General features: G+C 41.2%; 1 protein-coding gene across 3 annotated transcripts in view; it reads right to left on the reverse strand.

The window, feature by feature from the left end:
- Positions 1-1,710: 1,710 nt before the first annotated feature.
- Positions 1,711-23,848, reverse strand: part of LOC117748620 (paired box protein Pax-2a-like) — a 28,169-nt gene continuing 6,031 nt past the window's right edge. For 2 of the 3 annotated variants that reach the window (XM_034558561.1, XM_034558560.1), the window contains exons 5-11: positions 23,649-23,768; positions 15,800-15,975; positions 12,924-13,038; positions 6,045-6,050; positions 5,240-5,341; positions 3,063-3,149; positions 1,775-1,851 (exon numbers count right to left, since the gene is read on the reverse strand). In XM_034558561.1, coding sequence (XP_034414452.1) covers positions 1,775-1,851; positions 3,063-3,149; positions 5,240-5,341; positions 6,045-6,050; positions 12,924-13,038; positions 15,800-15,975; positions 23,649-23,768 — 683 coding nt within the window. Of the gene's footprint in view, positions 1,852-3,062; positions 3,150-5,239; positions 5,342-6,044; positions 6,051-12,923; positions 13,039-15,799; positions 15,976-23,648; positions 23,769-23,848 lie in introns of all 3 variants that reach the window. The other variant, XM_034558559.1, reaches the window with a different exon arrangement.

Raw genomic sequence — 23,848 nt, forward strand, 5'->3', positions numbered from 1 at the left:
CGGCATAATGAAAGTGATAATACCCATGAACATGAAAGACATTTTTTCTTACTGTATTTACAGAGAAGTGTCTTCACATCACACACAAAAAAATCCTTCTACAAAATGAACCATTTGTAAATAACATAACAATTAAATAAACTCCACCTACCTTTAGGTTTACAGCTGAATATGCATATGATGACCATCTCTGCACTGCATAGAATTTATACATATACTTTTTCTCATGAACAACAAGGGTATTTCCTAATAATAATAATAATAATAATAATAATAATAATAATAATAATAATACTGCTCTCATGATGCATATAGGCGGCCTGTAAATAAACATGAACAAGAACTAAGTCTTTGGCAAATGCAAATACATTCACTTGACAGATGAAGAAACCATCATTCCAGCTGGATTCAGAGAAACAACTTGGCCTGAAACATGTGATGGAGCTGACGTTCGGGGGGAACATGTTTAAGGCATTTAGCTGAAATCTTCGCCCTGCTCTTTGACGTTATTGGAGTTGTCAGAATCAGATGTGTCTGGTATCAAACTAGACAAATATTTCTGGTTTGAACTGGGATGGCTGTTATATCCTTGTCTGTGGTTGAATGCCAAAGACTTAATCAACTTAAATAAAAATGTAAGCTGTGAGAATAAAGTAGTGCACGTCAAGGCAGTGACATGATGGGCCTTAAATTACCGGAAAAACTGTGAAACTGTAAGTGCCTTTTTAGACTGAGACTTAATAGACTCACAGTCAGTTTCATGAAATAAAGCAAATATATGCATCATCATTTTTTCTGCATAATAACGCTCCAGTGTTGCAAACCTCCAACATAGTGCAAAATGAACAAAAAACACACCAAAAGGTTTTGCCTGATGACCTTTTGTATCCCGACAAATAAGAAACAGCAACACACTAGCCAAGCAGTCCGCAGTTAAGTCGTTACGAATTATAAAAATGAAATAAAAAAATCATTTTAAGAATATATCTACTAGTTTCTTGAAATCTTGCAAATAGCGGACCATGGTGATATATTTTCACGGCTCCCTCTATTTTCAAAAACGGATGTTTCTTTATTTATTTCATTTTCATTTTTACATCTTGATTGTGTATCACAGAGAACATGTCCTAATCTTCTCATGGCATCAAAAGCGATCGATTTACTCATGCTGGATGTTTGGTCGTCGACTGTTCAGATGGATAAAAACAACGTTAGCCTGCCACAGCCTGCATGTGCCTGCTGCTAATCTCCTCTGATCTCACTGCGCTGCCATCTGAATCGGAGTGGGAGACGAATGGAAACGAGGTGGAAAAAAAAGGCTGCTGCTACATTTTAAGCTCCGGACAGCGTCCCTGCTGAGAGCCGCCAAGAAAAGGAATGTACAGTATTGATCCGTGATGGGATGAGACTGCGTGACTGTCACTGGGGGGAGGGGAAATAAATTCGGTTATTTTTGTTTTTAGTCTTTTTCATTTTTTATTTTTTTTTTACTGTAATTAGCAGTTTTCATTGTTTGGTGTTTTTGTGTGTATAGTGTCTCTGATGATCTTCTTGTAGTTTTTATTTTTTTATTTGTTTTTTGGCTTTGAGTGTCCAAAGAAGCTGCGAAGAGAGAAGTCGTCTGGAGTCCCCCTCCCAAAAAAGGTTTCTCATTGTGTGAGCCAGGAACATTTTATGCGCAGTTGCTCAGTGTCCAGTGGACCATGCCGCTCACACCGGGGCAATATGGAGGCTAAGGCCATGGTCCTGCAGGTTGATTTGGTTTCCATGGTAACTAGTGACGGTCATAGGCAGTGGCAGCAGTGGGAGGGGCGGAGCCTCTCGATGCCGCACTATAATAATAAGGGGAACCTGAAAGTTAACAGAAGAACGGACCATTTGAAACAACAACAAAATGCCATTCACCAAATGTATCATCATTATTAGTAGTTTCATTGTTAATAAGCTGTTTGACACATTATTGCAGACTGAAAAGCTCTTTTACTGAACATGTTAATAGTTAATTGACCGTTGCCAACCCCCCCCCTCCCCTTAGTTACTGCTACTATCGGTGTCAAGCTTTCCTCCCTTTCAGGGGCACACAATGCCGTTTACAATGACGACGGAGGCACATGTATGCCGGTAGTCCTTGATTTCAGACAGATGTAGACAAAAGAAAGGTTAACCTTTTTCTCTGCCATAGTTAGCAAGTTAATTAAGCTAACGTTAAGTTCATGATTTGGCTAACAATGTCATCTCTACCTGACCCATTTAAATGTTTCCAGCAAACTGGTTTTAAAGAAGAAGACTGAAACTAAAGCTGCATGTCCACAATAAAGAGTCATCATTCTCACGATCCATGTAGAAGTCATGGAAATAAAGAAACAGCCGTGTTCCGCAGGCAGTTAGCCTAGTATGTTTTAGTATGATGAGTAAAAATGAAAGATTGGACCGTTATTTTATTTTCAACAGCCCAATTGGTTTACACGGGCGCCATAAGGACGCCATAAGGACGCCAGCAGCTCTTCCGTGTCCGGTGGGAACGCGGCGTAAATAGTAAGCTAGTTTGCAGGGCATGCTAATGATTGTTGCTCTGAATCGAGCAGATGAGATGAATACAGTTTAATCCAGTCCTTATACTTTTTCTCTTGTGTTATTCGGTTTTGGAGAGCCTAGAAAAAAAAGACAACACCCTCCAAACTCTTAAATGGCAGAGGGTATCGCTCTTCTTATAGCCCCTTGCACATTGTTTTGGCACGTGGAGAAATCATAGAAATGAAATGAGTAGAACGGACATTCTCATTCAAATCAACATAGCATGATGGTCAGAGTGGCGGCCATCTTTATGTGTACCTCTGCCATTGCGGGCTTATACTTTCTATATCTAAGGCCAATGCACAGTGCTGAGCGCAGTATTCTTTTGAACTAGTCGAATGACCCCAGCAAACCGTTCATTGTCTGTTCTGCTCTCGTGCTATTTCAATGGTAGAAATCCAAAGATGCTGTGCCTGGTAACAGTTGCTAAGGCTACAATCACTGTTTAGCAAACGGACAATTAATCCCCTTTCTCTCTCTTTACTCACTTAGTAATGCTGGGTTGCTGAATCGCCAGGCGTCATTGTAGGTTGTGTACTGTGGGTGACTGTAGGGGTTCCCCGAAAACTCACTCCCTGCAAAACAAAACAACAAATCAATTAGCATTTCAATGCATCAAACCATTACCCCTTTCACATGCAGTCATTTCTCGTCATTCAAAACAGGATGCAATTTGAGGGGGAAAATGATAGTCATCGATGTGCGATCAGTCAAGCAAGTAATTTATTTCTTTTTCATTTCACTTAAGTTATGCAACACTGAACAATACAGGATGCGACACTGAAGGCGGCTTTCCCTGTCCCATTTATGGATATCTAGCCATTCTTCTTCCTCCACCATATTCCAAGCCAGTCCAATAAATACAGAGTGGTAATAAACAGTTTCATGCATACATTTTTGATATGCTGCAATAAATCCTGCAGCCTTTCTTGGAGGGATTTTTAACATCTCCAATCTGAACCCTCTCCAGTATGAGCTCTGGTGTTTGGTGTGACAGAATTTCATTGCAGGGGAACTAACTTGGAGCATGTCAGTGAGCACTGCTGTTGGTTCAACATGTTTCTTTCTTTTACGAGACAATAAAGGCTAGATTTTTTTATGAAGCTGGTGAGAAATGGCTTTGCTTTAACAGTGTTTTGTGCCTGTCACTAAATCTTAGTGGTTGTGTGTAGGATGAATGGGTTGTAACACAAAACCACAAGCCATGGGATTAAGGCCCTCATCTTTTGTTTTGTGCCATATAAGAACAAATGGGAAGTAAAAGTATATTTGACTTGACACTTTTTAAACCAAAATGATTTAACAGTTATTTTCCTCAAAATCCCAAAGTAAATTCAGACTGCACTGCCAGAGGGTGCTCCCACATCTTCCTCGGTTTTTTACTGAAAGCTGTTAAATGGATTCAACTGTTTACAGACGCATTTCAAAGAATGTAAAGTCTCTATTTTCAAAATAGCCTTTCATAACAGAAGCAGAAGAAAAAACTAGAAAGCACTCAAAGAGTACATGCCTATTGTGTGCCAAAGCATATGTAGACTCAAAGGCCAATCTGAATTAATAATTTAATAATATAAAATATCTAGAAAACATGTGCATCAAAATACACCTAATCACAAAGCATCATGGGATACATGTGGTAGATTTGTATTTTTTATTGAATTAAGTGTTTTAAATTAACAAAAAATATGGAAAGGATTAGTTCACCCAAATCACAAAAAAAATCAAACTTTTTCAATGCTGTGAACACCGGGAACAACATTAAATTCACCTTTGTATGGAAGTGGTAGGAAAATAAGCCATCATTAATGTTTAATTAATGAATGTTTCTTTGTAATTTTGGTTAACTGACACTCATGACTTCATTTTAATGCTTTAATGACGTAAAATAAAGTTTTGTGAAAATTACCTGCTAACTAACAGACTAAAACAAATGGCACAGTTAATAAACCCTCTTGGTCGAGGTGATAAGCAAACTCGTCATCGCAGCCCTTCATAAAAGAGAACAGAGGAGCAGCCAGAGCCGGTGATGGGTTGTGTGATTGCTAAATGACATGCAAACACAGGACACACTCCACTGGTTTCCCCATCCATGTGGTTTAATCACATCGAAGCAAAATGCCGGCTGTGGTTTGGCTGAAATGTGTGTGGTGATCCTGGAGCTGAAAAAGCATACAAACTCAGCACCAAAACTGCATCCCTGGCAGGGAAACACAAGCCTGACCTCCTCAGAGAGACAGCGATTTGAATATTTACCGGGCTCCCATGCCTCTCTGCCTTTTGACCCTTAACTGTTTGCCGTGAACCTGAACTGCAGGTTAAGTAGAAGAGGGGAAGGGGATATGCTCTGGAGCACAGAGGCTGGGGAGGGCTGGTAGTGCTGTTTATCGACGGCCAGTGCGAACGGCAACGCGGGAAGATAATGAGCCCAAAAGGCCGAGAGGAAATCAGGAAGGAAGGGAGAGCGACTGATCACTTATTCAGCCTGTCTAATCCAATCACACACTCAGAACTAATGTGGAAATGTGTGCACATCTTGCTCTGCAGGTCAATATTTACCCCCTCTGTGTGATATGACTCTAAAGTCTCTTCGCTCTCTTTTTGAGGTCTAACCTGTTAAACAGACCCTTAAAGACGATATGAAGCGCCGACGTGGTCTCTCACTTACCAGGAACCATTCCAGCGAGCGTTGAGGTCGGGTAGCTGCCCTGACCTGTGGGGGGAACGTGAGGGGGGTATCCAGGTAAGGTTGTGTTGGCCATATCCCGACCTGAAGAGACAAAATGAAATGCAACAAAGAAAAAAACACTTCATCAGTGCTTTCCAGTTTTAAACTCGTGACTATAGCATTAAAAAAATATGGAAGAAGTCTTCAGATCAGCAATGTAGTATTGGAAAAGAAAAAGTTCAGCATTCAGAAGTCTGCTTGCTTAGATTAAGTATCATCATGAAAATGTACATGCAAAATTATTAATCACTCTGATTTGCCCCTTTGAGAGTGTTATTAGATATATACAATTGCTTGGATATTATTACTGATACATTTAATGATGTAGCATGCAGAGATTAAACTAATTTGACCTACATATATACTGTTTGTTAGTTAAATCCATGCACATTTGTCATATTTAAATGATTTTATATTTAAAATAGCTGTAGTCAAGTAAAAAGTACAATGTTTCCCTCTGAAATGTCATGAAGATGAAGAATAAGTACAACTCCCTCAAAACTGTACTTAAATACATTACTTGAGTAAATGTGCTTTGTTTAATTTTTATTTTAATCTCTGCTTTTAGTGTTCAATTTTCAGAATGCAAACCAGATACTGCAGTTATATGACAGCCATTTCACCACGAAAACATGTCACTTTAGACATCATCACTCATCACCACCGCAAGTCAGTCAGCACAACTCCATTTTCACTTTAGTTTAGAGACACTTTCAGAGAACGTATACAGTGTCATTTATTAAACCTGATACTGATGAGTCCGCCTCCCTAACAGTGGAACTAAAAACAAGATAACAGCTGCTGCCAACTGAATACTGGTCACATAAAAATGTGTCCTCATTACACAGTTCTAACTTGTCTAATATGGCAGCCCCTCTCTTCCTCTGTGAGTCCGAGCACAGCGGCCCCTCGGCGTCACCCGTCCGGCTGCAGATATTCAGCTCCGTAATTGAGAGTGACGGTTGGGTTGTCCTCGCTGGCCACGGGGACGTTTGGACAAAACAGCACGTAACCCCAATCTGCACAGGGGCCGGGGTACGAGAGGCCCCCGTTATATTGTCAGCTGTGAGGGCCACTTGGACTCAAAGGGGGAAGAAAAAAATCTTCTCCCAACGGAGCTTTAATGAGGAACTAGTCTACGAAATGCACCATAACACCACAAAAAATGTTGTCCATGTTGTTACCTTTATAATCTCTTGACTGTCTAAAGGAACACTTTTTTTTATCATGATAATCCAAATTAATTTTGCATTGCACTCGTTTCATGAAAAGCGCGTCACTAAGTCACTTCACAGACTGGTGGAGTCTAGAGATTAGTATTTTTCTAATACTAAATATTGGAAAATCGTGGATATATTCTATACGCCTTTGTAGTATGTGGCAGTTTGTATTTATTGTTGTAACAATGTTTTTATGGTCTCTTCTTGGCCAAGTGTCTCTTGAAAAATACATTTTAATTTCATTTAAAATGTTACCGAGTTAAATAAAAAATGAAGATGTAGAATGTATGCATCTGGTAGAAAACCCCAAGTGGTTTGGTTTAGTACACTGCACCACAACTGAAAGGTCTTTCTCAATGCAAAATAAAAACAACACATGATAGAACAAAATAAATCTGTAAAAATGATCCACAAATAAATGCCATGCTTCATACAGAGAATAGATCTCTTTTGCAACCCTTTACCTCCCAGGTACAAAACACATTTATCTGTCCGAATATCAAAAAACAGACTCTTTGCCAATTAGCACGCCAATGAGACCATAAACCACAGAAAAATGTAGATATTGGACTCTGAAATCCAAGTCATACATGTGCAAAACCATGAGCAACTTATTTGCTGCGCGAATGGGCCCTCTGGGTATTGAAGTACCTGCTACTACCGGCTGGCACGCATGCTGGCTGCAGTGGGGGCTGAGGGGGGTAGAGGAGTAAAACGGCTGGTGAAGAGGCGGGGTTGCAGGCCTGGAGGTCCACGAGACCCAGGCCTGCCGAGGAGGAGGAGGAGGAGGAGGAGGAGGAGGGGGATGGAAGCAACCGTGGAAGCCTTGGACAGTAAAATGATCTAAAAATGTGGGCTACATTTTTTTTTTTCACAGATGTTGAACACTTTCCTTATTTTTACTCTATGTAACAGATAGAGTTCCTACTTACTTTCAGATGAATATTTTATATATATATATATATATATATATATATATATATATATATATATATATTACATGATCTGCTACTAGAATATAATGCATTAATGTAGATTAAACTGCTAAACAGTGTTTACAGTGTTTAAAATGAGCTTCACCCTTGCATGCAACTGCTTGTATACTGCTGTATGTATAATATAATAATATACTCTGCATCATGAGTGACTTTTGATGGCTCATAAGACTGCTGCAGATCTACTTATAAATATACATAAATATGAATATATATATATATATATATACAAATGAATATATATATATATATAATATAATTTTGAATGCTGGATTTGTAACGATTTGTAATGCTTCTATGGTAATGTACCTGCATCTGAATGAATATACCATATTGTTGCCATATCCTAGGAGTTGTTATTGTTCTGTGTGGAACGGCTCCAAGTTTGTTTGTTTGTTGCTCAACCAAAGAGAGAATTATTCAAAGTCACTTTATTCCACAACATTACAGAAACTACACATGGGAAATCTATTTCAAAAGTGGATTCTCTCGTAAAAACACTTGCTAAAAAAGAAGAAAAAAAACGTTTCCATTTGTGATCATGAATTGTACGATAAAGAAACGATTCAGTCTTACTGCTCTCTATTATTTGCAAATCTCAGCACTGATCACTGTATTGTATGAGGCCTGCTGAGATGTGACTTTTGGTTAAAGCGGCGAGGCTGGCGGGCTGTGGAGTTAAAGAGCTTTGCAGAGAAGAGTGAGGTCATGCCGGACCTTTCATTTATAATAAGAATTAGTTAGCCACAAGCCAGTGCACATAAGTCAAAGGGAGCCGTGGGAGTACTGTAGGTGGGGGGTCCAGCAGGGTGAGGCCATTGTGTGTCTGTGTGTAGACATTGGTAACTATTGTCTAACTGTCTCAGCAAACACTGACCCAATCTTTTCTTCATTATTTTTGCAGCAGCTACAGCAGTCGTACATGTTTTAATAAAAGTAGATACTCCTATCTCTTCATTACCTCGCTCCAAAGAGAAGAAATACATAATGAGCAACGGATCTCTGCCAAGTTTAATCTCTTTAAAATATAGGCTGAACTGGAATACCAGAAATGAAATCTTTACCTAGAGATGCCAATTGCTCTTTTTTTCTCAATTTTTCCCATTTCAGATATTGATTCTGAGACTCTCAAATATCCAAATTCCACATTATTGTTGTAGATGGTTTAAGCAATTTTTTTTTAAAACAATTTTACAACATCAGTGAAGGGCTAAGGAATTGTAGTTAACGTGGGTCGGTCACTTCCAGACGATACCTGATCAATATTACCCCTGATACCGATCCAGTGTATCTGATCAGGGCATCGATACTTTAACTTAACCCTCATTGAAAGCTTCAATCTTCATTCTTGCCTTAAATTACAACAATAAAACACACATTTAGTTTTTTGTTGTTTTGTTGTTGTACAAATCAGCTTGTATTTTGGTAAAAGCATTTGCAAATTTGCAACTATACAAAAGCAAAAGATTGGTGATGTGGAGAGTATGTTTTGTTAAAGGTTTGTAATGACCTATAAAGAAATCAGTGAATGTCAGTCTATTGCCATCAACTCCAGTCTTTTCCCATCACGCGTTGACTCTGATAATAACAACAATAAGAATAATAAGAATAAGAATAATCGCAGCCTCTGTTGAATCCTGTTTTTGTGTATTCCAGGATACAGTTGGTGGTCACCGCCAGCAGCTCTGTGGCTGTTGCTTTATGTCCCCTTTAAAGCCCTCTTTCTGAGAGGCGCCAGTTCAGAGAACTCTCTGTACAGCAATGATAGCCTCATTAGCTGCTTCCAAGCCTTTGTTGTTTTTACAACAGAGATGTGTGTCCAGATTCTCATTAAAAGACGGCCTTCTTTATATTGTCTGCTTCCTCTGACAGTCCCCTTAGATTGAACGCCAGCAAATCAAGCTATTTATTTTTTACTCTGCCCTCTTTTTTCTTTCCCTGCGAAAATCAATTCAACGATTTTTTGGGTTTCGCTGTTACAAAAAGCTTGTTGATTTCCGTGTTAATTTGAGAAGTGGCTTGTAGTAGTTGCTGCTGAGCTGGGAATACGTAATATGAGTATTTCTTGCTTTTAGTGTGCCTTGAAATATTTGATTTTTACCGACAAGATTGTTTGAGTATTTTGCAGGTATTTGCCAAACGGAGAACAAATGACAGCATACTAACAGTACTACTAGTGATTTCTTTGATTCAAACTAGACAGAGTGACTGAAAACATCATACAGTCTAAACTATTTTGTCAATACAAAGAATTGTGAGTTTAATTTCGACCCAAAACAGAAGAAACTTTTATGCACGTTTTTTCTTCTTTTCTTTTCTTTTTACATTAACATCAACGTCATCGTCTTCAAAACAAAAAAGCTGGAAAGCAAGACGACCTTCTCTTTATTTGGCACGGGAACAAAGTCATTTGCGAATGACTATTTTGCTTGCAAGAGTATTAAATTCAGCATGACAGGGACACCTTCATGTTTGCTACAACAACAACCGAAAAATCTTTGACCTCCGTTTTTCTAGGCTATATGCAGAATGGGGCAATTTATCACAAGCCAAAAAATCTCAGCACCCTAATTAATTACAACTAAGTAAAGAATGTTTGGAGAGCCAAATTGCTTTAATTCCCCAAACACCGACTGAAAGTCATTCATTATCAAATGTGTGCTCAAAGGTTAGTTTGCTTTTGTGGAGACGAAATAAGCATTGGTTTCGGGGCTCGGGCCTGCGTCTCCCCCCGTGGTTTGTCATGAGGCCACACATCACTTACGGCAGGTTCGCTGTCTGATCTTTGCTCGCTGCTCACTGGACAACGGCGGGTCCCGATGCTCGCTGTGTAGTTCACCCCGAGAGCACTCACTCACTTTAATTGAACGTTAAAGTGTGGACGATTATGTTTTTGACGGATAAAGTTTTGTTTGGAGAATTAACGCGAGTGTACGGAGGTAGCTTGCTCGAGGAGGAGAAGTGTCATGGACACGGGATTATTTGGAGCTTCCATTAACGGGTCCCAACAGGGAATATGTTTAAAGAGTCTTCAGTATGCAGTCACAGAGTGGAGATGTGTAAAACTCCCACTGAGTGCTCGAGGGAATCCGCCGAGCGCTCAAAGATGGCACTTTAGCCTAAAGCGCCATCAAGAAAACAGGTGGGCTCCGACTAATTTCAGGAAATACAGAAACTCTCTATAGAAATAGTGGACAATTGGCCGTATCAAGGCCATCTCTCCATTTATTTCTCAAAATACACCAAAAAAAGTTCAGAGCTCCTCCTCCTTCTGCTATTCATAAATTCACCCACGGCTCACACAATTTGAATTTCAAGCAGTTGGACCGAACAAGAATAAGAATCACTTGAGATGAAATCCATCTCTCGGAGGGAAATCATCAAAGAAATTACTTCCCATATCAACAATAGAAATTACCTCACAATATGCAATTGTCCTATCCACATATTCATGGAACCCTTTGGTGTTTTTATGGGGTAAGAGGGACTATTTAGCAGGTAATACAGCATTAATGTGGAGGAGAGGGAGAGAGAGAAAAACTGTTTTAATGGAAGTGGCTTCTTGCCTCTCAATTTCGATGATGTGCACAATGCCCTTAAATCCCTTTCTTATTTGAGCCTGCTTCGCAGGTACTTTTGAGCCTTAATAGGATAAGCAGAGGACACAAAAGATTTCTATCTCTCAAGTCTTTCACTTCACTGAGAATCCCAATCTCTGGCAATGAGCACTTCATGAATCATTCATTTTTAATAGATTATGCAAATTCCAGGACATAAAATCAACAAGATCAATAACTGCAGGCGTTTTAATTGGTGTTGGAAAACATTTTAAGGATGAACATAATCTCCAGTTCTTTCCCCCGTAAAGACACAATTAATTTCAAATTGGATCTGAGCCTAAATGCTGCAGATAATTTACTACTTTTTGCATGGTTTAAAATTCCTCCGGTAGGCTTATCGCTGGCAAGTAAACTGTAATACTCAGCCATTAGAGAGACCACACACCTGAATATCACCTAATATGCACACAGGCAGCCACTGAGGGAAAACCAAGCAGAGGAGCCACTAACCAAATACTAATTACCAAGTGGAAGTCAGAGTGATGTTTGTTCCATTACTTTGACCTCTGAGTGCTTTATTTCAAGTGATCAGCCATCAGTAAAGGGGCATTAAATAAACGTATTTACGCACACAAAAGCGAGTAATGTGCTTCTCATATACAGACACGCTCATGCAGACACACATACACATACACGCAGCGTACAATCCCATCTTTCTTCCTCAACATGTCTCTTTGCACCTGTAAAGCAGTAAGGAGACCCTCTCTGCAGAGACCATCTAAAATATCCCAGGTGCAAACAAAGCCGCCTGCAGAACCAGGCCTGCATTCTACGGGGCCATCAGTGCACAAAGGACAAACACACACCTTTCTTCTCAGGAGGCCTGCCTTACAGGGGAAATCTACCTCCCACATATTAATGAGAAAAGGGCCCTTTCTTTTCTCATAAGACTGCTTGGCTATCATTTGAGGAAGGGGGGGCTGCAGCAATTTTCAATCACCCTGTCCTCCCCCACACAGAACTCGCCTGCCTTTGATGGCTGCTGCATAATTATATGAATTTTAATAAAAGCTCTGTATATTAATCTCAGGCGCCCGACAGTCATCGTAAACTTTCAGTAAACTTAACCTTCTTCTTGGTAATAACACGGCAACAACGAAACAATATTTCAATTAGCCAAGCGGTCATTAACTGTGACAAGGAGAGGAGACGACGAGATGGGGGAGAGGGGGGGAGAGAGAGAGAAAGAGATAGGAGGGTGAAATAAATGATCATGGTGTTAGAGTTAGGCGGCAGAAAATGCCAGAGCGTATTTACCGAGGCACATTACTCGTGCTTTGAGACACACAAACTGTCTCCCGGCGAACAAATCACAGGAGCAACACAGCAGCAGCCAACAAGCAGTCAGTCCTGCATGGAGGCCTTTTTCTTTTTCTTTTTTTTTTTCTGCGAGACCTTGCTCTGATACACCGTCATAGTTCTGATGTGCTGACACCCAAAGGTCCTTGTCCAGCGGTGACTGAACAGCTCCCCCGACCCCCCCCCCCCCCCCCCCCCCCCCCTCACGATCCGCCCCCCACCCACAATCTCTCTTATCACCCTGCTTGCTCAGCAAAGACCCAGACGGAGGACAGCTGCTAAGCTTTTATCGCATCACTGTACCACCTTTTCAGCTCAGAGTGAAATGGTATTAAAAAAGTCTTCACACTTAACTTTTTGGTTGGCTTTTATTTTCACACATTTCATTTTTGTTGTCAACTGCACAAATTCGTAGTTGTTTCACGCCTTCTTTTACATTGTTCAAACCCCCTGTGGCTCGGCAGCATAAAGGCATACTGTATGATCTTACCTACAGGGTAGCTTTGCGACACGCTGGGGCCCAGGTCTGGGTGGACGCTGGAAGATAAACTGGGCTTGACTTCGTCCAGGCTGGAATTCAGGGCAGGGAGCGAGTACTCATTAGCCTGGGAAAAGGACAGTTGAATCATTACACAACCAAACAATACCAAGATGGAAATCCTCCCTTCTCCTCCTCCATTAAGCGCTCCACACAGGCCTGTGCGAGTATAAATTTGTATGAGAGCTTTGTGTGCGTGTGTGTGTGCGTGTGTGTGTGCGTGTGTGTGTGCGTGTGTGTGTGCGTGTGTGTGTGTGTGTTCAAGCTGCAGGGTGGCAGTTCAAGCATATCATGAATGTATTTTGGTATTGTCTGAGAGGAAGTGGGATTTTGAGATGAGTGAAAAGCCAAGGCGTCAGCTGGCCCTTTGTGCTTGACTGCAGTCCTACTCCTGGTCAGCCAAGGGAGAAAGCAGTTCTGCTTTGTTACAGGCTCACCATGTGGCCCTGCCTGAGAGACACCATTCACCTTCTTTTATTTTTTTTTGCTTTTTGCTTTTTATTTGGAGTCTAAACCACCTTTTAATTTCATTACCTCTTATCTCTGAATAGAATCACTTGTACAACTTGCACTTGTTGTTACATTTGGCTGTTTGAGATCTTTTCTTCTTGTGTGTATTCATTCAGCTGTTGTATTAAAGGACTACTTCACCCAAATCACGCCAAAAACACATTTTTAACGCGAGCGATGCAAATGTTTTTATATTTTATATTTGATGTGTTTTTGAGATTTCCTTCTCTGAAACATCCGTCTCAACCCCACCTTAAGGTTGGTGAGTTGGATAAGTGCGTTTGTGACGATTTTTTTTAAACATTGAAATTTAATTAAAAAAACGTTATCATATGAAAATGGTCGACACTGGTTATTACTCGATTACCAATTCCTAAACAATACTTAAAAAACGGTTGAACCCTTCTTTGAAGTCAAACGTCTCAACCCTAAATAGTCTGAAATCGGCAAAGTTATGATTTAAATCAAAAGGTATCCGATTGAAAAACAAGTACACAGAACTATGAATCAGATCAGGCTTTCAGGAGTTGAGATTTCTGATATCTATAGCCAGTTTGTGCCAAAATGTTTTTCCAGAATCAATGTCCTAGTTATTTTTAATACAGACAAAAACATTAACAGCCAAAGTCTTATGAATAAAAGCAACAAAAAAAAGTAAACACATTTTTTTAAATAATTTGGGTGAACTGGCCCTTTAAATTAAAAACAAACAAACATATTTTACTGAATCTAAAGTTTATCGCTTCCAAGCTTGTCTCTTATGTCATGTTTAAAAAATTTTTTATATATATATATATATATATATATATATTTTTTTTTAATCCACTAAAAGACACTCATGGCAGATGTTAGCATTTTTTTTTAATGAGATGAGACTTCCGGAGTCTGAATGTTGACGATGTTTGTCCAGAGCCCAGTGTGAGCCCGAGTGGCTCAGTGGGCCGCGCTCCCACAGGGGGACGCCCGTGACCCCGCTCTTGTCTGCCACTATCACCGATAAACTCTAATTGTCTGCTACAACTGTTCACTGGCACAATGTCGGATGTTTTCCTCTATTCTCGGAGGCTTCAGACGCCAAACAGACGTTTTATCATGCAGATAAAGGGCAGAAGGGGGAAAACTGAAAAGATGGGTCTGAAAGGGATGACCAAATGGCTAGCAGAAGTGTGGGAGGGGTGAATCCATTGAGTTTTGCATCTCCAGAATGGGTTTTTAATGCCTCGCTACAGAACCCAGACACTGGCTAATAGGGCCAGAAGAAGAAAAAAAACGTGAGGCACCCATGAAAGGGAAAGTGCTCTGATTAATATTGCATTAAATTAAACCTGATTTTTCTAGACTGTTCTTGGCCTTCTCTTTTCTTTTTTCCCCTCCCTTACTTGCCCTCTTTTAGTGCAACCCTTTTTGCTCTGCCTTTTTAATACTCTCCCTGGCGCTCTTTGTGATTGCAAGTCATTTCCAATTCGTTTTGGTATTGATCTTCCAGTGGAAATCAGTTTTGTAATTAGCTGCAAATTAGGCCCTCTTCTGGAGGTGAGGCCTGTCCCACTGATTTATCACCTGCGTAATTCGCCCCGATTGGAGAGAAATTAAAATGAACTCAATTAGGCAACTGCTTTTGCTTTATGGGTCCGACTTGTAGTTTGGTGGGAGAAATTAATAGCCTCTTGTTGTTTAATAGTATAATGAAAGTAAATAAAGGTTATCCATTGTAATAAGCCCAGAGCTTTTAATAAGCGTTGGTTTCTGGCTGTCGTTTTTGGCGTGGGGGGGGGGGGGGGGGGGGGGGGGGGTGACTGGTCCCCAAATGCCTCTTAATTTTGGAAATGACGATGGATGGCGAGTGTGGTTTTAATATGAAAAGGAATACATACTTTCATGCATCCACTTCATGAATACATGAAGTGGATTGTGTGAAAATAAAGGCAGCCTTTGAGACACAGAATTGGAAAATAAACAACAAAGGCAAGAAGCAGCAGTTGAATAACACAGCAAAAATTGAGAAAAATCTAGGTATTGATTCATTTAATGTTGCCTTACTGTTCTCAATTATAGGGGATACAAGAAATGTGTTTCTCATCACAAAATCAATAATGTGTGGGAGTTTTTCTGGTGATCCCTCTAGTATTATACATTTCTGGTTGTAATCCAGTGCTCGGACATCTTGGACGTTTGTTTAATTAGCTTTATGGGTATGGTTGGGGAATATTTGTGACAAAGTAGTTTTTTAATGCTTGAATCAGCATCACATGCACAATTTGGGTGTATTTACTTGTATGTGAAGAAAGAAGAGAGTGGTGAGTTGCAGCGGTACTAACCTGTTCAGGTTTGATGTGCTCCGATGTAGGGAAGACGTCAGGGTACGAGGGACGTTCAAAGACCCGGTCCAGCGCTTCCAGCTGCTGCTGGGTGAAGGCATCTGCCCTAAGGTGTTTCCGTAAACTCTCCACACTACCCTGAGAATCACTGTTTGGGCCAGAACCATCTGAACCATCTACAAGAAGAAAGAGCAACAATCGAGACACTGACCCCGGAAAGCTGGCCTTTACTTCAAGCTATGCACTTTATATTCTCCTCATGTATTTTCTGCACCACCTCTGTGGGGGATTTGAGGAGGACAGAAAGGGATGGAGTGCAGCTTTTTCCACTCCTTAATGTCTGTAGTGAGCCACTGGCTACCTCACACAGGTTTTCCCCTGCACCCCCCACCCCCCAGTAGTAACACCATCATGATCTGAAAGCCCTCTGGTAATTGATGGATTACCATCGCTTGCAAATATATACATGTGTATATATATATATATATATATATATATATATATATATATATATATATATATATATATATATATATATATATATATAAAAGCATGTATAGTAATGAAAGCATCAGCTAGTGCCTTTTTTTCTTCTCCTCCTTCTTTCCTCCCCAAAACCCTCTCGGTGCTGAAATCAAGAGCATTTTTTTTTCTTTCTTCGTTTTCTTTTAAAGCACAATTTCCTTTTCACAATCCAATACTGCTTTCCGAGTGCGGTGGTTCTATTTGGAAACAGCGGCGGAAGGACAAGAAGCTGAATAAAATGGTACAGTCCGGTTCAATCATCCTGCTCTCCAAACACAGGAATTTTCTCCTGACTCCTGACCTGATTACCCGACTGTTGGGAGAAGGATGCCTTAGCTTCTCCCGTTGTCACTTGCGTGCGATGCATTAAAGCCTTTACAGACCTCCCTACCATACCCACTCCCGCCCCCTCACCCACCCACCCTCCACCCCTCCTGGCTGCAGTGGCTGCGTCTGTAGGTCTCCTCCCCGGATCCCACAAAAGCTTCAGCTCCCTTACAAATCTGTCATTCTAAATTTGCGGCAGATTATGTTCTCCCCTCAGCGGGAGAGTGGTGATATATGATATGCAAGGCCCCTATTGATTGCCTGATCTGGTGGCAAGAGGGAGCTGAAATGAACTTGAAATGAACATCATGCCTCAACTCATTGTGCGTATAATACTCTACTTAATCCCACATTTTTCTCTGCCATGGAATTCAATTGATCAATCATGTCTGTGTGATAGTACCATTTGGGAGGGTTATTGCCATTCTATTCTGCTGCTTGACCTTTTTTCACCGGCTGAGGCCAGAGGATGAACCTGACTCTCCCATGAAGGAGCTATAAAAGAGTGTGTGCGTGCGTGCGTGCGTGCGTGCGTGCGTGCGTGCGTGCGTGCGTGCGTGCGTGCGTGCGTGCGTGCGTGAGTGCGTGAGTGAGTGAGTGAGTGAGTGAGTGTGTGCCGCCTGAAATTGTGCTGATAGCTGCAAAAATGTCAAGCAATAAATATCACGCGTTTGCTAACAATTTCTTGTTAACTATTTATTCTATTTTCACTGCGGTAATGAATACAGGAATTATTTACAAGCGAAGCACCGATCCGATATGTCGGATCGTTATCCATGCAGATGTCGGCCATGATGTGACTGATTTTGTGACTTTGTCACCGTCGTTATATACAAATCAAAGGCTTTTGCTATCAGTTCATTCAGTAGAAGCCGGTCACCCAATCAGTTTTTAGTGGCACAGTAATCTCTGTCCTCATGGTACCTTACATAAGGGTTGAGGTAAGATAAACAGCTGAGGTATACAGATTTTAAATACAGGAAAAAGAGATAACTGGTACTCTGTATCAGCAGATACCCTCCGGTGGGGTATCGTTGCTGGATCCAAGAAGCTGCATCAGTGCATCACAATAATGTATCCCTCACTGTATCATCTGTTATCTTTTGAAACGCTTGGTTTTACCCCTGAATTTCCTCCTCGCTAAATTTAGGGGTAAAAAACATTTTTTACACTGTATTAGAGTATGTCACTCTCCAGTGAAAACCATGTAACTCCAAATGTTGTGACTTTTGGGTGTTGTTCCCAATTAAGAAATCACCATAATATCCCCAAAACACTTTGTCACTTGGCTTTAATGTAAGTTTTTTTTTTTTTTTAAATGGACACTTGTGGCTGCAGTTGAATGTAAATGTAGTTTGACACTCATTTGCTTTCTTGGCGAGAGTTTGATGAGAAAATAAATCCCACTTGTCTGTAATACATTAAACTACAGTCAGGAGATGATTAGCTTAGCGTAAAGACTAGAAACAGGGCGAAACAGCTCGCCTGGTGGTGTGCAAAGGTAACACAACCTTCCTTCTAGCACCTCTCTTAAACTCCCCCCCCCCCCCCCGCCCCCCCCACCCTACCCTGCTTCCAGTCTTTACGCTAAGCTAAGCTGACCCTCTCCTGACTGTACTGTTAATATTTATTGCACATATGACTCATCCAACTGTTGGGAAGAAAGCAAACAGGTTGAATTATTCCTTCAAGAGGTTAATACAATTTCCTCCTTAGATAAAAAAAAAAAAAGGAGATTTTTATTTTTTTCTGATCTGTTGCTCATATGAACTCTAGGGTCCATTTCTGTGAATATTCAGCATGTTTTCTCACCTACTAAAGTTACTGCTTGTCACTTTATCAAACTCAATTGTTCTCTTTGCGACCAAATAGAGTCATTAATTACTTTCTATCAGTCGGCCCGAGCCGCAACACCTGATCAATACACCCCCCCCCCCCCCCCCCACACACACACACACACACTATATTTCTCATTCACCGTTGTGGAATACACTTCCCACACACAAGTCAAACCATCCTGGGTCAGCCTATGTACTCTTCCTCCCACTCAGATGGAGGACAGTCCCATGTGCCCTCCCAGCTACTGACTCCCATTTGACAAATCAGCAACGATCTGTGATGAAGATGATTCTGGTGACATTTAGAATATTTGTCGTCTCCCGCAATTAATCTTCCTCCAACGTAAATCAAGTTCATGCATCCTTAATCATTTTTCGATTCTGTCCTCCCAGGATAAACTATAGCATCAAAAACGCCATTCGTTTCAGTCCAAGTGACAAAGCCCTTTAGCGGCCGTAGAAATGATGACTCAACGGAGGAAGCAGTGGGATGTTATTGTCGAGCTGCAACGTGTCAACAACTCAAATCAACTGTTTCTGTTTCCTAGCGTCAAACATCTTTTTTCTTTTTCTTTTTTCTCACCAAACTTTATACTTGCTCATTGGGTCTCAAATAATGTAACAAAAAGAAATATTTACAATTTGAAAAAAGTTTTGAAGTGCCTTTAAGTATCTTCTAAGCACTTATCGTCAATACAAGAAGTCAGATCCATTATTTGGACATTTCCAAATCTGCCCATTTTGCGGCGGTGATACTAATCTTCGACCACAGTGTCTTTGTTGGTGCGTTACACGCTTGTCCCGCTCTGTGGTCCTTTATTGATCATCGCTGGAGTTGAGTGTATTCATCTTGACATCGGTCTGCATTAACACTCTGGTAACGAGGGAGCAGCCTCTATCAGATCAGATAACCGGCTCTATAAAGCAGACTCCTCTCTGCGGGTTTGGCACCCAGAGGTCACGACCCCTAGCAGGAGGCTTTAGCCAAGGTAACTATGGGACTGGGGTTGAGTCTGAGTGACTGCCCGCCAAACAAAAACAGAACAATTTCCACGTATGAAGTGCAGGTTGAGTATGAATAGTAGTTTTAATAAGAAATTTGACTCTACTATAAAAAATATATATATTTTGGAAAAGTTTAAAACTTTTTCCCCTGATGAAAATCATTTCTAAGTTCCTGTTCGTGTCACAGGGAGGTGAGCTGGCACCTTGAGGTCATGAAAGCCCCCCTCAGATAAATCAGCTTACCCCCCCTTCTCAGTCTGCTCCTTGTTTAAATAACATGTCAACATACATACACTCTCATTCCTTTAACACATTGTTATTTATTTCACAATAATACACCTCTATAATTTCCCGCCTGACTCAATTCTCTGCTTAATTAAATTAAATTAAAACAAATTGGATGAACTCAGCTGCATTTTGTTTTGTCTAATTGAATGTTTTGATTATGTAAACATAAATGAAATACTGTGATGTGGTTGGTTCTGCGTCACTAAAGATCTGTTATTAGTGTTTGATAGGAGCTCGACGATAAATTGATGAAAAATGATTCAACAAAATAATTTGATAATCGATACATTGAAAGTTGCCCAAACATTCTCTGTTTGCAGCGTCTCAAATGTGACAATTTGCTGCTTTCTTTCAGATGTATATCATAGTACATTTTAATTTTGTAGGTTTGATCAAGGCTCTTGGTCAAACAAAACAAGGAAAATAAAAGACACCACTTTGGGCTCTGGAAAACTGCGATGGGCATTTTTCAGTAAGACCAAACCGTTAAAATAATTAGTTCCCTCATAATATTCAGACGGGAGCATTTTTGGACGCCTTACTTTCGGCCATCAATTTGCCGTGATGTTCCTGAGCTTTTAAAGGCTTCATTAATCTAATTTGGAGGCTGCACTTAGGTGCTGACATTTTGCTGCGCTCTGAGTTCCTGTGTTGATTCTTCCTCTCCCCCCCATAACAGATGCTGATACACAGAGCAGGGTGTGACGGCGGCCCGCTCCATCACTCATCTACATCCACACACATCGGTTCAGTCTTCATGACGCTCACAGATGAGAAATAATTAATTCAACAGCTACTGAGGCACAGAATCACATCCATTCTGAATGCCACTGGCTATTGTTGTTGGCTTTTGAAAGATATGATGATCATCTTATCATGAAATTTCTCTCCCTCTGCATTTCTCTCATAAATCAAGAAGAAAGGCCGACACAAAGAAAGAAAGCAACCAGAATGGCTGAAATTAAGAGTCTACAGGTCGGATTGTGCAAATTGTGGGTCGGCTCTGAAAGGACGTGTGATATGACTTTGAAAAGACGGGCGCTGCATGTTCCCAACAGACCTCCAAGCAGTCCGCTCGGGTCAACTCAACTCACTCAAACGCTCCCTAATACCAAGAAGGAGAACTAAAACATCCATGAAAGCAGATTTGTACTTCAACATCGGATACTGTATGACAGGTTTGTATTTGACCCTGAGACGAGCAGCTTCTCCTTTGTCTTTTCTGGAGCCTACAGTGTCAGAAGCGGAGGGGGCGGAGGAGCCTGGGATGTTAATCTGTGAGGTAATAGCTTTTCTCTGCAGAATTGCAAATTCTAATATATGTCACTTTGTAAAAGGTGCGGGGCAGCCGTGGTCACCAAAGACCCCATCTCCAGGGGTCGCTCCCTCTCTCACTCCCCCCCCACTCTGTCCATCCGCAACAATGGCTGCCAAGTGTAACATGCTACTTTTAATTTGCAATAACACGTGACAATAGCAGATTAATGGCTCTTATGACACCTGCGTCCCTGAAGCTCCTCTTGCCGAGACCCAGTGTACATAACGTGTGTCACACTACATTATCTCTACATCCCTCCTGTAATGGGGGACCTTTTTTTAAGGGCACTGCTGACTTGGAAACTTAGGAGCTGTCTGCCTGCTTGGCGGAGAGCCACAGCTACTGCCTAAAACAAATGCTGTGGGCTACACAGCCAATCCATTTCGGCGGGGCTGGTGTTGCACACCGCCCTCCCGTCTGCAACCCTTCCCCTCCTCTCCTTTGCTCATTTTTGTTCATGTTTCCAACCCTTGATGATGACTGCTTGTGCCACAATCATCATGAGGCTTACCGAGTTAAATGGGGCTCAGGCAAGCTACTGTCCTGTGAGGGAATTTAATCCAAGCATTAAGTGACTATAGACTTCTGTCTACTGAGGGGAGCAAAATACATCTGAATAGCAAACAAGGCAACACGTAAACAAACCTCAGCTACAGACCACTGCTTTAACCCCAACATGACCATGACTTACTTCTATTTGTTTGATTTCAGTGCCAGGGATATCCACATATTAAGGCATACATATAGATTCTAGGAAATATTTGTCCTTATTTTGTTAGAAGAAAAGACTAACCAGTAAGTACACTTGTGGTTACGGCATATGATCATATCCAGTTGATGGCATAATTTCTTTCAACAATGCATCTCAAAAACACTCTCAAAATTGATGTTCCTTTCATCGATAATAGTGACATAATCTGTCTTTTTCTAAAGACACAAAATCTTGAATTCAGTTCGTCTTCTAGTCTTTTTTTGGGTTGGGGGGGATGTAAGGTGCACTTTAAGGGACGACAGCAACAGGACAATAGTGTCTACAGGGTAACATCGTACGTAATATACTATTTTTACAAACTGTGGCTGGAGGCGAGACATTGCTTTTGCAACCGTGTGTGTACAGCCAAGGCCTGGGGTTTATGTTTTGGAAAGATAAAGTATCCCTGACCTCGTGGTTCCAGGTAGGCACCAGCTGGCCGGTGAGAGAGTATATAAGAACCACAGCTCCCTCCGTCACCCTCAGTGCAAGTCCTACCCTAATGCAAAGATGCACACACAAGCGGGCGCACACACACACACACACACACAGCTTTCTTCTCTCTCATCGTAATGCTGCCCGAGCACCTAAATCACAGAAATGGCAGCACATCAGGGGAATCATTTGAGACTGAATAGCCATAGAAACATGGCGCTGTCACCTGGAAGACCTCCACAAAACAGGCCAGCTCTCCTCCTCACACACACACACATACCTTATTCCTCTCCATGCCCTTTAATACCTCTTTGCCCTTCAGTAGCAATCTGCATAGAAATGTGTGCATTCTATCATTCAGGGACGAGACATTACACCCTGGCTAATATGAGAGGTCCTCGAACGACTGAAAATGAACTCTTGAAAATACCAGACGTTTGCATTATGCCTCTGCGATTGCATCTCTTACAGGGGAAGACTTGATTATGTCATTTGCCATGTCCGCGTCATGCTGGTTTTTATATCTTTGCCAGGAAATCTACCTCTGACAGGTCATTAGTCATCCCTCCGCTCCCTGCACGCACATAAAACATCAATTCCACCCAATATCCCGCAAACCCCCGTGCTTCTCAACAAACGCCATAACAAAAGGAGACGCTATGTAAACTGCTGCCGTGCTCTGATTAGCTCTCATTCCAGAGCACTGCAGAAATAAGGCACTCATTCCCCACCCTGTTTGAGATAACTGCCCCTTTTCAGCAGCCACATCATCCCTCGCACACATGCATGCTTTGTAACATGAGTGCATCTGTTTAGCTTTCTCATCAGACTTATGTAGTGACATTAAGGAAGCCTATTGCTTACATAACCAATAATCTATATCATCTCAGGCCCCCTTATATCCACTAACCTACTACTTCAGCAGCAGAAGTGGAGCCACTTTTGTTAAAGGGAGAAAAAAAAAAGCCCTCCACAGAGCTACATCGGCTTTTTGACTGACCTGGGTGGTTGGCTACATCATCTTGACATGTAATTATCTAAAGCCCTTTAATCACTTCCATAAAGATTAATTGCAGGAGACAACAGCGGAGGTCGTGTCTTCAAATCAAAAGACTCCTTGGCCGATTGACACTGCGGTGTAAGAGGGTCCAGACTTAGGTGTTTTATAAGGGTCATCTACTGGAACTGAAGCAGGTTTTAATGCAGTAATTGCAAGTTCAGCAAAGTGGATTTTATAGCATAAAGCTGCACAGAATTCTGTTCAATTTGATTTCGCTTCTTTTTTTAAAAAGATTTTAGTTAGTTTCTGCATGCTAATCCTGTGTTATTTCTCGCCTCAAAAGACAAACAAATGTATCTTACCTTCATCTCTTTTCCTCTTTTCACCATTGGATCGTGGAATACCCAGAATCCCATTGATGGAGTAGGATCCTGCCGGGTCGTTGGAGGCGCTGGTTACAGGCGGAGAGGTTGTGCTTGGTACTGGAGGGGGGGGACAAAAATAAACTTGAATCCTGCAGTGAAAAACATGCCTGTACAGTGTGTGCTGGGATGCCATATAG

Source organism: Cyclopterus lumpus, chromosome 19 (assembly GCF_009769545.1).
Source record: "Cyclopterus lumpus isolate fCycLum1 chromosome 19, fCycLum1.pri, whole genome shotgun sequence".
In the NCBI taxonomy this organism is placed as follows: Eukaryota; Metazoa; Chordata; class Actinopteri; order Perciformes; family Cyclopteridae; genus Cyclopterus; species Cyclopterus lumpus.